Source organism: Meriones unguiculatus, chromosome 1 (assembly GCF_030254825.1).
Source record: "Meriones unguiculatus strain TT.TT164.6M chromosome 1, Bangor_MerUng_6.1, whole genome shotgun sequence".
NCBI classification, from domain to species: domain Eukaryota; kingdom Metazoa; phylum Chordata; class Mammalia; order Rodentia; family Muridae; genus Meriones; species Meriones unguiculatus.
The window spans coordinates 11,476,259-11,495,350 of record NC_083349.1 but is presented as its reverse complement, the minus strand read 5'-3'; the positions used below and the strand labels follow the sequence as shown (position 1 = coordinate 11,495,350).

Genomic DNA, 19,092 nt, shown 5'->3' with positions numbered 1-19,092 from the left:
TCCACCCAAAGAGCATCAGACCCGTCGATACCTTTTTCTCAGAGGCGGGACCTGGGGCATCAACCCGCATGCAACCAGACATGCTCTTCTCTGGGTCGAAAGCGGCTGACCCTGAGTGCAGTGCTTACCCTCGCATCCTGAGCATAACATTTTAGCTCCCACGCTTGGGGAGACTGTCCTGCTTCAATGGCTGTAAAGGCCTGAATGGTCATGGCTGCATTACATTGTTGTGTGACTCTAATCTTGCATATACACCACAGGCAAACCAAGGAGACCAACACCAGAAGGCCCGCTAATGCTCCCATGCCCGCCCATTCCTTCAGATGATTCATGGCTGCAGCAATCCATGATGATAATCCTGTGGCTAGTCCTGTGTCCACTCTGGTAGAATTTACCGTGACAATGGCCACTCTCAGCTGCTCCATCGTAGTATCAAATTCTCCAGTCCAATTACCTAAAATATAGCTAGACAATTGTTTAGACAGATTTGCAGCACAGGAAAAATTCTCATATTGTATGCTAGTGACACAAAGTCCAGCATACTTCCATTGACAGCCAAGTTGAGCAATTTGCCATAGGGTATCAATTTGCTCCTGCACGAGGTCAATCCTCTGATTGAACACCATCAAGCCTCCTTTTAGTTGAGCATTAATTCCTTTTTGTACATCTAAGGCATGAGCTACATTGGCTAAAAGATTATTCAGGGTCTGAGCAGTCTGCACAGTATGACTCATGGCTAATTCCGCGGTGGTAGCTCCAACAGCCGCCAATGAGATGGCAGTAACAATGGCGGCTGTAATTCCAAGATCCCTTTTCTGTCTGAAGAGAGTCATAGCATGAGGGGCAGGCACCCAGCGAGGGATGCAAATAACCAGGGCATACCTAAATTCACTAACATTCCAGCATTGGGCAAAAAAGCAAGTATCATTACCACAATTACTTGGCTCTATCTGGCTAATAATGAATAAAAATGGGGGCTATAAACAAACAGGTGTGGGCTTATAGGAAATATTATGAGAAGCCTTAACCCCCTCGTTGGAACATCCTGCATCAGTTCTAGAACTAGCAGTGGTGGTGTCCGAGGTCTGAGTAGGTTCAGGAGACCATTGTCCCCAGGGGCGAGATGTGCTCCATGTAAATTGACTAACTCCATGTTTTCCTCCACTTTTGAAAGTCATTTAAGGTTCTTAAATTATCTTTTTTTTCTTTTTTTTTAAATTTTTCATCAATTACACTTTATTCATTCTGCATCCCCCCATAAGCCCCTCCCTCCTCCCCTCCCAATCCCACCCTCCCTCCTCCCTCTGCTTGCATGCCACTCCCCAAGTCCACTGATAGGGGAGATTCTCCTCTCCTTTCTGATCTTAGTCCATCAGTTCACATCAAAAGTGGCTGCATTGTCCTCTACTATGGCCTGGTAAGGCTGCTCCCCCCCAGGGGGAGGTGATCAAAGAGCAGGCCAATCAGATTATGTCAGAGGCAGTCCCTCTTCACATTACTATGTAACCCACTTGGACTCTGAACTGCCCTGGTCTACATCTGTGCAGGGGTTCTGGGTTATCTCCATGAATAGTCCTTGGTTGGAGTATGAGTCTCTGGGAAGTTCCCTGTGTTCAAATTTTCTGGTTCTGTTGCTCTCTTTGTAGAGACCCTGTCCTCTCCAGCTCTTACTATTTCCCAGTTCTTACATAAAATTCCATTCACTCTGCCCAACAGTTGCCCATCAGGCTCAGCATCTGCTTTGATAGTCTGTAGGGCAGAGGCTTTCAGAGGCCCTCTGGTAGGTTCCTAGGTTGTTTCCTGTTTTCTTCTTCTTCTGATGTCCATCCTCTTTGCCTTTCCGGATGGGGATTGGACATTTTAGTTAGGGTCCTCTCTCTTGCTTAGTTTCTTTAGATGCACGGGTTTTAGTGGGTTTGTCCATTTAGGGTTTATATGTATGTCTATATGAGTGAGTATATACCATGTGTGTCTTTTTGCTTCTGGGACAACTCACTCAGGATGATCCTTTCCAGGTCCCACCATTTACCTACAAATTTCATGATTTCCTTATTTTTCATTGCTGAGTAATATTCCATTGTGTAGATGTAAGAATGGTATTTTTTTAAGCTAGGCATAGTGGCACATGTCAGTGATCTCAGAAGTTAGGTAGTGGTAGCAGGAGGTAAGATTTCAAAGCCAGCTTAGGCACATAGAATCCAGACTGAGGTACATAGGACCCTGTCTCAAAATAACCAAAACAAAATTACAATGTTTTTTTTAAATCCACCTACATAAATGGCATCAAGCCCAAATGGTTTTGACAAGTGAGTTCTGCCATACCCATAAGAGATAAACAGTCCTGATAATATGAGACAATTTGAACAGGAAGTACCACCATATAAAAAGGCCCTTATGAAGTGGGTCTTATAAGCTAGTGTTGATTAGGAACACAGTTGTAAATATCCTAAATAAGTTATATCTAATTCCTGCCCAGCACCTGCTTGTCAACTTCCTTTAGAGAAATGCAAGGATAGCTCAATATTTATAATTCTAACAGCATAGTTTACTACATTAGCAGCTTCAGATTAAGAGTATTACAGTTATTTTTCTCCTCCTTCAGTCTTTTGTACAGCTTGAATGGGTTGGAATGTTTCTGATATCACTCTCTGCTTCCATAGACCCTTACTTGGCCTCTTGTGGATAGCAGTTTTCAAAAAGTGACTCACCCCATCAATATAGTGTCACCATCTACAAGTCATTCACCCTCCCATTTGCTGGTTTGGGGTGGAATAATGTTGAATAAAATACATTCGTCAGCACATAAGTTGCTATATTAGTTTAACCAGCAGAATTAGACTAAAGCATGCAAGCAAGTTTCATTCACCAGATATACCTCCACAGTATAAAAAGTTGAGGCATTTAAAAATTTAAAAAAAAACACATATTAAAATACTTTAAATATATTTACTTCGATAAAGTAAAATAAAATAAAATCTATTTAATCTATTTACTACAAAACAATATATGATAAAATATGTACAAATTACTACTATTTAACATTGACTATGGGAGACTGATTTAGTAAGGGAGGGATGTTTGATGTCTCTTCACAAATGAGTAAAGGCCAGTAGAAGGGGTGTGAATCCTTTAATAGTGAGGTGTGTGTGGGCTTGAACATCGAAAGTTTGGTAGTCACAGAAGATGTTCCTATGGTCCAGGTCTGTACCATCCAAAGGGACTCAGGGACAAAGTGAGAAATTCTGGTAGATGGAAAACGAGACATGCTCAGGGTAGGGGACTGCAGTTGATGCAGCTTTTCCTGGTAGAAACTGGCACGTGATGGCAAAAGGGACAGATAATATAAGAGCAAAAGGATACCTGGTTAGGGGCATTTTGTCAATGGGGCTTTCCTTTCCATATGGTCACAGGTGGAAAGGGGGGTCCTCCATGGTACTATTAGGTACCATTAGGCAGAGAGAGCAACAAGCCCTAAGGTTGTCTGTGTTGGTTCTGAATGGGGCAGTAGGTGAAGGAGTCAGTAGACTGTTGGATATGTGTATAGACAACAGGAGGAAGATTAGAGGCAGGACCTGAGGGTCATCCCCATATATAGCACAGTGCTTAAATTTACATCTTCTATATGTTTGTCTGACTATCTTATTTGGAAATATGTCTCAGATATACCCCTCATGCTATTTCTATTATATAAACTCTTATCCCAAAGAGAAACAGCAAAGGAAGAGCCTTGAAAGGCTGTTTCTCCAACTTCACAATGATGAAGGATGTTCTTCTAACATGTATTGATCTAGAATATGTCAGGTACATGTCCACAGTTATAGCTTTATGTTCTGTCTCCATCTCCCTTGCTGGTACACACACACACACACACACACACACACACACACACACACACAAAGAGTAAGAAAACTGTACAGATTCAGGACCGCATTCTAGAGGGTCCTGCAGCTGCCAGTTCAGATTTGGGCTTGTACCACAAAGCTAAAGGCTGCAAATCCAGACCTCCTGGAAAACAACTGGGGTGGAAGTTAGTAGTCATCACCTCCATGGGCTCTGTGCTCCTCTGCATTTTCGTTGGTGTGTTTATAGGGCAAGGCGCTTGCTCCTTCTCTTCTCACTTTCCCAGGAGGTGATTGGGTAAAAAGGTCTGTCCCCAGGATAAGTCCAAAGGCTGGAAAAGGATGAGGGTGTAGAAATTACTAGATGTTTCACTTCTGCCCAGACCAGCATCCCTCAAGAAGGCATTTTTCAAATGCTGATACTATAGTTTAATCTTCGGCTGACTGGATGAATCTATCTTTAGTAGGTGAAGCAACTAAAAGTGGGCTGGCCACCTCTCTCAGAAAAAAACAGCACATTCACATTCCTAATTATGAAAAGAATATGCTCTCTCTTCACCCATCAGTCACCTTCCCTAGGTCCTTTATGAACGCATCATATTTCACGATACCATGACCAAATATCTGACAATAAACAAGGAAGCAAGGATTTATTTGGCTTGTGGTTTACAGATACAGTCCGCCATAGCCCCAGAGACAGAGGCACCAGGAATGTGATGGCAGCATGATTAAAGTCCCTTGCCTCTCTGCATCTTCACAGAACAGGAAGCAGAGGGAGAGATCCTGCAGAAGCGGAGTCATAGCCCCTAAGGCCCACCCCCTAGTGACCCACTTCCCCCAGCTAGGCCCTGCCCCCTAAAGGGTTCATGGCCTTACAAAACAGCACCACCAGCTGAAAACCAAGTTTTTAAACACATGGCGGAAATTTCTACTCAAGTGCTGACACTCTGATCATGCCAACCAAATCATTGGCCGTGATATGATAAGGAGCCAAAGAGCTATCTCCCTGTATAGAAACTTGGCCTAGCATCTGGACCTTGTAGGGCTATTGATGAGGAATCAAACAGAGCCTTGGAAGTTTGATTCCTGTTGATTCAGACTGAAAAGCAAAGGGGAACTGGCTGACTCATCTTTCTGCCCCTTATAATCAGCCCATGATGGGTCAGCCTGAATTTAAAGTTACATGTGGAGTGAGAACCACTTGGCTGGATTGCTTTTGTTGTTTTTAAGAAAACAACAATTAGGGTAAATTGCTTAACTCAGAGCAGTGGCTGCGTTTGACTCTGGAATCAATCTCCTATGTCTCCTCTCCAAGATGAAGTGTATGACCTTGTCCTTTGCTGGCCACGTCTAAGGAAGAATTATCCTTATGCTGTCACTTCTAATAAGGCCTGTGAGTGACCATAGGCATGTCATGTGGGTTACTCACATTCCCCCCAAAAGCCCTGGGGAGACTGGAGTAGCCAGCCAGCCTTCCCAGTGCTTGCAGTGTTTGGTAGAAATGCATCTGTCTGTCACATACATGTTGACTGGACAACTACGTGGGCCATGCACTGCGCGTACCACTGAGAATACAGCAGGGATTACATAAAGGTGAGGAGACCCAGCAGAAAGAAAGGAGGAGACTGGCAAGGGTCCCACCACATCTGATCTGAGGGGTCAGGGAAGGATGCATGGAAGAAAGAACATGCAGACCAAAATTTGAAGCTAGGCAAGGCATGGACCCAGGGTCAGGAGAAGGAAAATATTCCAGCATGCTACTATAGAGTTTTTCCAGGGCAGGGAAGTATGCAAAAGTGACAAAGTTCAGAGTGACTTGGAGACCAAAGAATATTTGGAAACCATTAAAATGTCCCTTTAATGTGTGTCATGGGCATGTTGGGGTTCTGGGAGCATGGGAGAGGCTATGGCAGGAATAGCCAAGTGGTTCTCCTGGAACCACTATCTGAGCTGGAAGTCAGATAGACAGTTTCTGCTGTAACGACCAGGTCTATAGAGATGGAGAGGAGGCGAGAGGTGTGAACATAGCTATGAGGACTACGCCAAAAGATCACACATGTCAAATGTGTTTTCAATGGGGAAAAGCTTTAAAAGTCTTTGCTGAGAGATGTCAGGTAGGGCCAGCCAGTGTTAGCTTAGACTGGACTGTCAAGGAAGTGATGGAATGCATCAGAAGCAGTATTTGGGAGGCATCCTATCCATTTCCATGGCAACTTCTGTCTGTGGAACAGGAGTGGAGTCTTCAGCATTTGGTTTGGATTAGTATAGTGAGCAAATGGAACCTAGGGAATCGTCCACAGTGTACTGTAGCTAGAGGCCACCTGAGAAGGCAGGATGGCACTGCAGGAGAGAGGAAAGTCAGAGAGTGCCCACAGGCCACACATGCACCACAGTAAGCAAATGTACAGAGACAGTCAGATGTACTGCATTTCCACACACCCCTCTCCGTACATGGCTATCCCACAACATTTCCAGTGGCCTCATCTCTGATAGCTGTTCACTCACCAAAGAAAACCTTTAGCACTAACCCATGCCCTAGTCTTGTTGACAAAGTACAACCCCAGAAATAAAGAGTCTGGAATAAGAAGCCAGAAGTATCTCTAGAGGGTCACCAAGTATGTGGCTGGGAAGCCCACCCTAGCCTAGCTCAGTGAGGTCTTGGTATGCTGGTGATGTTGCAGAAGGGAAGAGGATGCAGCTTTGTCCTGAAGAAAGATACAGGCTGACCAAAAGTGACACAATATGCCTAGAACAAGGACATTGTGGGAGTTTCTACATTGGTTTTCATCCAAATGGTTCTCCTGCATGAACTGGAGTCAGGTAGACCATTTCTGCTATAAAGACCAGATATATTGAGATGGGGAGAAGGCAAGACGTCTAAACATACCTATGAGAACTTCTCATGGAAAACCAATGGAGTTTCCAAGGCCATTTGCAGGCTGTGGTGGCCTTCCTGCTCTAAAGGTATCAGCATTTGTAGGATGGGCCTACAGTTTAGCACAGCAACTATAGGCCTTAGGAGAGCAGCCATGTCACTCTAACTGGGTCCAAATCCCAGCTTGGCTGGACTGCTGCACCAGACATGCGGTGTGGAGGTGAAGCCACAGACACAAGTCAGGCCTTTGGGAAAGTCATCCAGCCACTATAGTGACAATCCCAGCAGTCCTCAACTATGTTATGCCCTAAGTCCCTTCTGAAATTCCTCTAAGATCTTATGGGTAGATGAGAGTGGACGGCAGCTGGAGTGGGAACATGAGTGCTTCAGGAACTGTTGAGGCTGTGAGTCTCCCTCAAAAGCAGCTGGCACTGAAAGTCCTCTAACTCTGCCCACCCCACATCCCATTCCCCCCTGGTGTCTACACAAAACTCCTCCCCACTTATAAGAAGATCTGGAGCTGGACCTTCGAAATGAATGGAAGTGTGTAAGTCAAAGGTACTCCCTTCTCTCCAGCAGGTCAGTTTCTCTCACCTTCCTCTATTCATTTATCCCGTAAAAACAGGATGAGTGAGAAGGCAGCATGGGAGAACAGTAGGCTGGCAAGAGCAAATGCTTTCTTTGGGTATTTGTGAAAATGCCTCACATCTTACAGAATACTTCCCCATGCTATGTTTCTTGGATTCCTAGAGCCCTGAGTGATTAAGAGCCACTCCATTTTACAGATGAAGCAATGAGACTCATCTAGGCCGACCTCTGTGGCATCATGGTCACAGTTTCTGGACTTGACTTGTCAGGAGGTTGCAATGAACAGGAGCATGATCCCCTCATCCTGCCACACAGAGTCCAGCATGGCTGAGTAACTATAGTGGACCCTAAGGTTAGGCCTGAACATTCAGTCAACAGACATGGTTCTTGTTAGAGTTTGGCAGCAGATATAGCCCTGTGATGATGGGCATGCCCACTGTCTTCTCAACGATCGTATCCTATACACACACACACACACACACACACACACATACGCACACACACACTCAGGGCTAAGCATAGGGCAGACAGCCCTGCCAAAACCCAGGCTGCAAACTCAATATTCCCTTTGCTTGAGGCTTGTGCTCTTGTTGGGGCTTGATGTTCTGTATGAGAGAATAGAAGCCTGGCCTATTGAAATGTGGACTGGAACGCATGCATGCACATAGACCACAGTCACATATGCATTCCCACCCCCCTTTGGAAGTGACTCCTTTCTTCTGTGATCCCATAAGTGACCTCATGGTAAGACCCTGCAAAAGAGTATGGAGGGCAAGCCTCCTTTTGTCACAAAAGGAGAGGCTCATGAGGGCGCAGGACACATGTCCCTAGCAGTGGGGCTTCCCTAGTGGGAAGCCTTCCTGGAGTGCAGGGGCCTGGCTTTATGGTCCTGCCCTGCCATCGGCCACCTCTGTGACCATTAATGGCAGTTGAACAATCATGACCTCAGCTTCCACATCCTTTGGGCAAAAAGCTAGCTGGAAGAGCAAGGTTGGCCTTAGATGGCCCCAGGCTTCCTTCCAGCTGAAAACATCTTGCCTTCACTCATTGAATCCAAGGGGTTCACCGTGTTGCCTATGGTGGAGATGGCCCAGGCCCTTGGGAGCACATTGAAAACTCCATTCTCAGCACGCTCTTCACAGACTCTATCTGCTAGGAGTCCTTTTAAATCACAAGGTCAGAGCACTTTTGCTACCACTTCAGCATACAAATTCCTTTTGCTCCTAGTCCACAGAGAAAGGGGTATCAGGGGTTTGATTTGACTTCCCGCAGGGCATGGAGTTGAGGGCTACCAATTTTCAGGTTCAAGAGTTGTTACTCCAGCTTCCTGTTACCCACCATTAGATTTGATTGATAGTATTAAACAGAAGGAAAACGGTATTTTACTGGAGTGGGGAAATGCATTCGGTTAAATAATAAGTATATAAAATGCGCAGTTAGAGCTTTTGTGAAGGGAGAGATGTAATTTTGTGGTCGTGCATGTTCAGGACTCTCTTCCACATGGGTTTTTTTTGGGAGAAGTAGAATGCATTGGATCAGCAGAATGAAGCAAAGACAATGGTCCTAAGACCATTCAGAACATCTTTAGAGTCAGGAGGCTGTGCAATTTGATGCTTTGGAGGCAGTCAGAAAGAGGAGAGGATTGAGGGCTGGGAAAGGCTGTACAGAGACCAGGAACCACAGATACCCAGCAAGGGCCACTGTGGTAATACAGACCCAGGGTTCTCTGGGTTGGGCACAGGTCTTCTTTGAACACTTGGTGCCTGTCATGTCTCCTTCTGTGTGACACATCCAGAACCCACGGGCCAAGTGCTCATGAGCCCAGAAGATCTGATTGGTAGCTGCATCTGAGCATCATCACATAGGGACCACCTGACCTCAGATACAGGCACACACTGGCCTGTGGACCCGAGTGGGTTTTGCTGCTCTCTGATCATGGTCCTACCTGTAAAGACCCCTTAGCCTCTGACCTGCCTTAGGAGTCAGCATCCCAGCAGGGTCCGAAAACATATCTCTGCCAATTCCATAATCCAGTTTCTCAACCAATAATGTAACACATGGAGGGCCCAACTTTGTCTTTCTGAGTCATGAAATTATCCAGACAGTGACTCATAGCATCATCAAAATGAAATCATGTTCATTTATATGTGGTGAGTCATGTTGAAAAAAAAAAACACTAAATTTCAGGAAACTGGCATTGTCTGGGAGAATCTAGTGACTGTGTTTTGCACTCTGAGAGATTAATCCCTGTCAGGAGAGTGAGCAAGTGGCTTGGGAGCCATCTAACAGGTAAATTGAGAAATAAGTTGTGAGCCCTTGTGACAACGAAGATGGGTAGGGATGTTGACTTCAGGGAATGGTTTATGAGCACTAAGCTCCACTTCCCCTGCTTCATAAAAGCAATATTTCAAGTTATTGAACTGGAAATTAATCTGATACTAATTTGTTCTCAGCTCATGCTTTAATGAGCTTGTATTCCTGTGTATTTAATTAGAAAGTACACTTGATAAATAATCCATTAACAACAGAGCCTGAGAACAAATGAGTTTCAAATTTCAGAAGTCAGTAATTATTGTCACTACTTGGATGTTCACCCCCTCCCCCCAAATGAGGGAAACTCTACGATAGATCTCAAAGGTCAGCCCTGTCCTACTCAGCATCATCTTCGGCTTTGGCATGTCTGCAGGTGCCCAGGGCTAGAATCCCCCAGCCTGTATACCACAGCCTGGGAGGGAACCAAGATCTCCCTGATGCCCTGAAGTATTTCAGTTCAGTTAAATGTGCCCTTTGTGGCAAGCAAGTTTTTACATGACTCCTGAAAGAGAGAGAGAGGGGGGAGCAGAACAGAGCCATTCAAAATCTACACACTCCCTTCCTGATGTTCTACTAGACACCTAATATGGCTGGCTAGACAGCCACAGCCCCTTTCAGCCCCCCAGGTGTCTTGGACTAAACCACCGCTTGCTGATGAGGACAACCTCATGGAAGAGAGACGGACCACAAGGCACTCCGCACTCCTAAATGTGCTGCCCTGAACTGTGTGCTCCCTCTAGGACCCACTGCCTCTGCAGTTTTCCATCTGCGGGTAATTTCTTCTCCGGTCCTGGCCTCTGGACACCAGCTGTCCACACTGCAGTGTATGCAGTGTAATCCTCTTCGGCAAGAAAAAGAGCGCAGAGCGGAACCCGGAAAGCATTATGCTGCATGAAGGAAGCCAGGCACGGGGCCACGAATTGCAGGCTTCTATTTGCATCAAATGAACAGAGCTAGCAAATCCACAGAGACAGAAGGTGGACCAGCCGTTGCCAAGGGTGGTGAGGCAAGCCTGCTGCTCCAGGTGTCTCTGTGCGGTCATTAAAGTGCTCCTGAATTAGACAGTGGCGATCGTTGTGCATCCTTATGCATTTCAGTGATGAAGGACTTTCAGGTACTCTGTGTACTCTTAAAAAAAAGCCACCATAAAATGCTGACATGGTGTGCTTTAAAATAGTGAAATGTGTAGCATGGGAATTTAATCTTAATTTTAAAAGAGAATTAGCTCTGCAGGGTATACTGTTGTCATGTAAAACATTTGTAATTAAAAGAGTAGTATTGGCTTAGCAGTGGACTGTTGAGCATTCCTCAGTGGACTATGAAACAGAGACGAACCATAGACATACCCTGAGTATTCCCACATGCTATGATTTGAATGTCCCACATGCTTGAACACTCAGTCCCCAACTGGTGGCACTATTGGCAGGAGGGTAGCACTTTAGATGTGAGGCTTTGTAGGAGGAAGTGGGTCACTGGGTTGGGCCACTCTCTGCTTTTTGGTTGTCACATGTGAGCAAGGAGCCTCCCATTCCCACCGCCAAGAACTCTGCCACGCCTTCTCTGCCACGATGAAATCCTTCTTCCTTGAAGTTGTTTTTATCAGGTATCACAGAAACAAGAAGAGTCACAAACACAGCACATGACAGAGTATCAGGGAGAAAACTGATGAGCAGTGATGAATAATGGCTGCTCTTAGTTCATAGGGGACCTTGTATAGCAGCCCTGTACTTCCAGGTCATAAATAAATACTGGGCAGAATAAAGAGCTCCTCTCACGACTATGTAAACAGAAGAAAATAAAAGGCATGTACCCGTGACCTCAAAGAAAACTGCCTTTAGTAATACAGAAAAATTGTGGGGCAGAAGAGACTCAATTTTATAAAGCCAAAAACTCTGAGAAATAATGGTCAGGTTAAAAAAAAGTTTTCTTACACAATAACGGGGGTTAAATATTAACATCTTGAATCTATATAAAGGACTCTAAAATCAGTAAGGAAAGTTCCAACAGAGCAACCTGTCTCCCTGCAGCCCTCATCTCCCTTCATCCTTTGCCTTTCCCATGACCCAAGAATTTGATCCTCATGTTGTTGAGATGAGATTATCTCAGCCAATTTCTCATGATATTATGGGTTTCCCTTTGTCACTGAAAGTCATCTAGTCTTGTTTGTTTTTAAATGATTGTGGGGTGTGTATATGTGTGTGTGTGTTTGAGAGAGAGAGAGAGAGAGAGAGAGAGAGAGAGAGAAAGAGAGCACACTGCGCAGGTGCTCTGGAACTGAATTGCAGATAGTTGTGAGGTGCCCAACCCAGTACTGGGAGCCATTCCTATGTCCTCTGGAAGAACAGCAAATGCTCTTAGCCATTTGCTAAGAGCCATCTGTCTAGCCCGAGTCATTTTTCTTAGGAAAGTGGAAAGAGTCTTTGTGAGTGACTGTCACCACCAGGAGTAAGGCACCTGTGAGCTGACAAGAGCATGACAGAGGCAGGCTGAAACCTGATTGTCCCTTAGAAGAGGTGGTCTCTTTCCTACAAACAGCCAGCATCCTGCTGGCTTTATGAAGGCCTGGCTGAGGAGTGCTGAGTATGAGTGCCCATTCCTTGCCAATCAGCTGCTTAATTGGAGCTGTGACTCGACATTTTTTCAACAGCACAGTTAACCTTGAATCTGGGCAGTTGTCTGTCTTCCTAGAAGACATTTGTTCTGCCCTTCCTTTTACAAATGCTGTAGGTATTCAACAGGGATTTTTTTTTCCTTCTGGGACCTCCTTCAGTGACCTTCCCGCTGAGCTGAATATAGGTTACTCTGTGAGATCTCTTCCTTCATTTCCTCACAGGCCCCTTCTGCTCTGCTGTTTTCCTAAGCCATCCATTCAGGCCTGGTTTTATTGCCTTTCACAGTGTGCTTAAATACCCCATCCGTTTCCTCATCTCATTACTGGAGACAATTTACATGAGGGTAAACCAAGGATGTCAGTGTGATTTGTTCTGCTGATGCATTTTATACTACAGTGGCCATCAAGGCTTTCCTGGGGGAGGAGGGGGAGGCAGGTGACAGAGAGGTGAGCATGGAGGCCAATCAGGCATATCAAAACCCTACTGATAATCTCTAAGCAGATCTGATATTCTCACTGACCATAGACTCTGGCCAGTCACATCAGGCTTAGCATTGATCAGTAAGACTACTATATAACACAGTGTGACATGTCCTATGGCTAAGGCAAGGAGAGGGGATTAGAGGAAGCTGGGTTGTTCTGATTGATTTCCCCTTGCTCCCTTCCAGGACCATTGTTACTACCATGGACATGTGCAAGGAGATGCTGCATCCGTGGTCAGCCTCAGCACTTGCTCTGGTCTCAGGTAGGTGGATGTGACCATAGGAACACCTATTTAGCTGCCCATGGACCGCCTCTGTCTCTCTGCATTCATTCAAAGGCCCTGAGAGCAGACGCTGTGGTCTCGAAGCACAGGTGCTCCTCAACCTGAGCAACAGCACAGCCGACCCAGAATCTTAGCTTCTCTGTCATTTTTCCCCTCTTTAAATTTTGTTCTCAGACTGGATGTTGGGTTAGGTGCCTGAGAACCACAGAACTGGCTGAGTTTCAGCACCCAAGCACAGCCTGGGGCTGGGGCTATGGCTCAATGGTAAAAATGCTTAGCTAGACAAAGCCACAGATCCAGTCTCCAACACCACCAAAAAGTGAAAACACACACACACACACACACACACACACAGGCATTGCCCGAGGCTTAAAACTTCCAAGTGCTAAAAGATAGGACATTGTTTATTAACATTGTAGGGTCTGGCTTAGTCAAAACAGATTTAAGTCCTCATTCTCGCCAGGGAAGAGTAAAAGCTAATTTAACATCAACCATGAAGTTGACTTCAGGCCCACCTGGGCAGGGTCTCCCAGATGACCTATGGACATAGGAAATGATGTGCTTCTGTCACCCTGGGATGACCCACTCAGAGCCTTGTCCTTCCAGCTCCCAGCCAGTCAGCACCAGTACACTCTTACATGCTCCCTGGAGCAGCTACTTGTCTGATAAATTTCCACTCTTGCCTTTTTTCTTTCCTTCTTTTTTTTTAAATTATATCTGTGTGTGTTGTGAACTGCCAGCTTGTTTCCTCAAATCCCAAGAAGTGTGGGCTAGGACCCCAGAGTGAGGCTCTGTGGGAGGGAGGAAAGAAGGACCTAGAAAACACACCAGCTTAAATGACAGCGTGAGACTGTGGTTTGTATGTCTGCAGTAAATGCCATCTCTGTGAGTTCTGTAAGGGTTTGTGGGGAATGAGGCACACGCCACAGCATGCAGACACATAGCAAAACATATACACACACAAATGCCATAATGCATACAACACACATGCCATCAATAGCCTACCATGTTCACACACCGCAAATGATAAAATAAACGCACAGAGGCAATTACCACAGCCTCAACACACACACACACACACACACACACACACACACACACTGCATGTGTGCTTTGCGCTTCGTGACCCTGTCCACAGTGCTGTTCAGTGCCTTGAGGACACAGAAGTAAATAAGCTGTGTTCCTCGGAGAGTGGCTCCCAGGAGGGAGCAATGGACAGAGAGTGAGTGACACAGGGCCTCATAGAGAGAAGCAAAGCTGATGTAAAGGATGGAAGGAAAAGAAGTAGCCCAAGATGCAAAGATGAAAGCAAAGCACAGACATTGGTGGGAAGCAGGAAGAAGCACGCACACAGCCCAGGGCAGAAGCAGTAGTGTGGCTGGTGTGGCTGGAAAGCAAAGAGAGGCAGTGGGAGAAGAAAACATCAGAGAGGACAGTAGAAAGAGCATGGTGATGAGGTCTGATACAAGCAGAGCACTGGAGGGGCACAATGGCCCCGGTTCATAGAAATCAGGATTATGGGAGACATCCTGTGATCTCACGGGTATAAGCAGAGCTCAGTGACAAAGTGAGGGCAAACCTTGTCTACATAAAGTGTTATGGTTTGGCTAGGACATGTCTCTCAAAAACTTACATGTTGGAACAGTTGGTCTCCAGCTGGAGGTGCTGATTTGGGAGGTTGTGGGGCCTTTGGCAGAAGAGAACCGCAGCATGAGGGGAGGCTGGACTCTACAACCCTGTGCTGCTTCCAAATGACTTTCCCTTCCACTCCCCAGCCAGGAAAGCAGTACGTGGGGTGAAGGTGAATAGCCATTGAGGGTAGGTGGGCTGAGAGACCACTGCCTGAAGCACAGTAATCCGGCAGCAAGCCAGCTATAGGACTGTGGACAGCTCATTTGCCCTGAGCTCCACCCGCGGGGGTTTAAGGTGAGGATACAGCCGATAGCTGAAGTGATGAGGTTCGTGGGGGAGAGAAGTTTGAAAATGAGCACAGTGAGCTGTACTGAGGCATACCTGCGTCCCCCTGTGACCAGCCATCCTAGCCTCCTGGGCAGTCCGATGCCCTTTCACTCTGGGAACGTATCCGTGGGCTAGGGAGCTGCAGCACTCCGGGACTCACTGATTCTCATACATGTGTCTCATAAAAGTTCACATGCAGCATTGCATCTCTCTGGAGCCTGAAAAGACCTGATTGTCCAGAAGCCATTTGTTAAAGGTGGCTCTTTCTGGCTTTCCACTTTATGTTAAAGTCAGTGTGTGTGAAGAAGAAAAAGATGGCCTCAAACTGGCTTAAAGATAAACAACCTGATGGGAGGGCAAACCCTGGCCATTGAAAAGTTCAAAGGGCTTCAGGCAAGATTGGACTGAGGATCAAATAGCGGTGTCAGAGTTGATTTTCTCTCTAACTCCATCTTCTACTTTCTTCTGTACTGGTTTATTCTAAGACATTGTCTGATCTGCCTGGCTGTTTTTAAATTTTAAAAAGGTTTTGTTTGTTTTTTATTGTTGAGATTATAATTATGATATTTCTCCCTTTCATCCCTCCTTCTAAACCCTCTCATAAACTTCCATGCTTTCCTTCAAATCCATGGCTTCACTAATTGTTATTGGATGCATATTTGTGTGTGTATATATATATATATACACACATATGCTCGTAAGTATAACCTGAGACAGTGTTTCAGCTTGAACTACCACACAAAATTCCACAGAGTGGGTGACTCACACTTTCCACAGTTCCAGAGTTTAGGCGCAAAGTGTCGATATGATAGGTTTACTTCTAAGGGCTCATCTCCAGGCTTTAGGTTGGCACTGTTCTGATGTATACTCACATGACTTCCTTCTCTATGTGTGGAGGTAGGAAGCTCCAGTGTTGGTTACTTTGGGGAACACTTCCTGTGACCCTTCCCTCACAGCCTTAACCAAACTTCTCATCTCTCAGAAAGCCCCAATCCTAACACTATTACATTGGAGATTACGTAAACTATTGTTGCGGGGGACTGGCTCTTAGACCACAATGAACGTTTTTGGTTTTTGTCACAGCATACTAAATTATATCATATGGCAAAGAAGCTGCTGGCACTAGTAAGCTTCTATCCTGGCATGGAGGGGGCGGATAAGTGGAAGCATGAGGACCTCTCCTTCAAATTTAGCAAGCATCCCCCAGGTGTATCTTAACTGTGCTGACTCCATTATTGTCCATCCCTGGGACAGCCACAGTGGCACATGGATAGATGCTCTGGCCCAAATGTTATGTGTCCATACCGTGTCCAGGCTGAAGCAGGCAAATAATAGGAAAGGAGTGGCAGTGTCAAGAGCAATGGTGAACATTATCAAGAAGAACAAGAAAAAAAAGCCAGGGATGCTGTGGATGCCATAGTGGATCAACACTGAGATCCTCGACAGTGGAGGCACCCAATTGCCAGGAGGTTTCTATGAGGCCATCAAACTCTAGATGAGTAAAGAGAACAAGGTAACCACATTTAATAAAACAGTTTATGGACTAGTGACAATGACTATCTAGAATTACTGGGCTGGGGGTTCCCAGAGTAAGATTCCCTTGTGGGACCTCTCCTGGGGGTGTATAAAGAACTATCTATGCAGCCCAGATAGTGAAGACATGCATAGACCTGAGAAAGGCTCCCAATCCTGTCCAGCTAGGTGAACCAATATATGCACGTACCTTACAGGAACATGGGTGACTCATGCACCACAGGAAAATTCTTGGGACAACTTAACAGACTGCTGCACAGAAGCGTTTCCTAACCCAGGGCCCATTGTCTACCTTCTTGTTTTGTTCTGCTTTGCTCTTTTACTTCTTGAGCACGATCTCACATGGCCCAGGCTGTCCTAGAACTCACTGTGTAGCCAAGGCTTGCTTGAACTCCTAATCCTCTTGCCACAGCCCTTTCTAGTGCTAGGATTACAAGAATATGGTTTCTGTTGTCTACCTTCAAGCCCTGGGAGTCCCATGCTCATTCCCCTTTCTCCATGAGGGAGTACTGACAGCAGTTATCATACTCAACCCAGAGGAAACAGCTGCACAACACATCCTTAAGGAGCCAGCTGCCCAGGTACCCAGCATGCCACTCAGCCACCACATGCTTCATCTTTCCTCTGCTGCCCACTAAATATCTATTCCCACACACTGCCTGAATGCCACAGACTCCTACAAAGGCATAGGTAATCCCCATAGAGTAAAGTCACCCAGAGAGCGTTGACTGCATCAACACCCACCTCCCACCCCCAGCTTCTGGAAAGCATGCCTCTCCGCGTCACTCGCCACAGACTCCAGAACAAGCTGAAGAATGCTCTGTAGTCACTGTGATTGTGCTCCTGACACCCCCTCCTTCCCAGATCTTTTGGCCACTCCAACACAGGTCACTCATCAACAGAGAAATCACAGACCCATGCTGTCAACTTTATTTTTCAATGAGAGAGGCAGAATTCTGTATCCAATCTACAGCTCCCTGAAGGAAGAATCGATCAGGGCTGGAAATAAAGAAAAACTGTATTTATCCATAGTAGCACCAGCATGACAGACATTAGGAAGGAAAATAGGGGCAAATTTTCTGCTGAGTATGGTGTATTTTGGACACATGGAGACCCAAGGGCATGGAAATATGTTGGCATCCTCAGTTTGCAGAAGTGTGTCTCCACACTGTTTGTCGGTATTGATGGGTACAATTCTGCTCAGTTCATAGATTCATAGTTGTTCCTCTTGTACAATTTAGACCAAGAAACCACATGTGCACATGCATGTGTGTATGTGTAGTATAGTGTATACATGTGTGGGGAGTACTAATGCACATGTGTGCACATGTGGAGGTCAGAGGTGGGCTTTGGGTGTCTTCTTTGGGTGTCATATTTTTTGAAACACAATCTCTCACTGAGCCTGGATCTCACCAGTTTAGCTGGTCAGCGAGGCCTCCAGATCCGCCTACCTCCATCTCCCCACTGCTTGAGGTATAGGTGTATACAGCCACATTCAGTTTCTCCTTATGTGAGCATCTGAAACTCAGGTCTTCATACTTGCATGGCATGCATTTCACTGACTGAAGACTTCCCCAGCCCTGGACCAGCATTTGTTTTTTAGCTCCACGTCCTCTTCTCTGAGGGAACTGCCTGTTCCGCCATGCTGTTTCCTAGCTGTGTCCTGAGCATGTCCCATGTGTGTGTCTTGTTGATGCCATCCTTGCCTTCTCCTGCCTGGGCTTAGTTGGAATCTGTAAAGTTCACTCTCCCATCAAGGCTAAATCAAAGGGACACCTCTCCATGAAGCCTGCATCCAGTCCAGTTCCATCCTGAACCATGTGGATGGCATGTGCTCACTTGTCTCAGCTCCTACAGAACTGTTGGACCTCCACAAATACCTGTCCATATCCTGTGTGTCCATTCTGTCCTCTGGCTCTTCCTGCCCTGTGGTAAGCACCTTCACTGTGGGAAACATCCCTGGCACATCTGTACAGTCCTTGGCTGTAGACAGGAACTTCTATCAGAGGAATTTCAGGGGTGAGAGGCAGCACAAGATGATTTTTTAAATTTAACTAAATACAAGGAGTGGAGGGGTAAATCCATGGTAGATCTCTTGCCTAACATCCATGAGGCTCTAAGTTTGAGCACCATACACAAAAAAAAATTAAAATATCAGGATAGGATGTTTGTATGTGCCTATTATACATACACACACACTATTGTACTTCTGAAAGTTTTGTCTTGGTTTTAATTGTATAATATGACATATATGGCACTAAATTTTACCTAATAAATGCATAAGAGGTTTCTTTCCCCGTGCTATTTGAAAATAGTCTTCAATGTGCTTTCCTTTCTATGGGTTCTTAATTGGTATCATTCCTGGACTGCAGGGTGACCACTGTCTTAATTACTTTTTTCACTACTGTGACAAAACACCTGACCAAAGAAATTTAAAGCTGGAAGAGTTGGTTTGGGTTCACAGCTTGAGACTACAGGCCATCATGGTGAGAGATGCTAAGCAAGGACAGGCCTAGCCATAATGGCAAAGGCACGAGGCAAGTGGTCACACTGCCTCCAAATCAGGAGGCAGAGAGAGATGAATGCTGGTAGTTGTCTTTCTTCCTCT

General features: G+C 45.7%; 1 protein-coding gene across 1 annotated transcript in view; it reads left to right on the top strand.

Moving 5' to 3' along the window:
• Nucleotides 1-19,092, top strand: part of Adam12 (ADAM metallopeptidase domain 12) — a 319,335-nt gene that overhangs the window by 200,403 nt on the left and 99,840 nt on the right. The window contains exon 5 of the mRNA XM_060381368.1: nt 12,895-12,971. Coding sequence (XP_060237351.1) covers nt 12,895-12,971 — 77 coding nt within the window. The remainder of the gene's footprint in view (nt 1-12,894; nt 12,972-19,092) is intronic.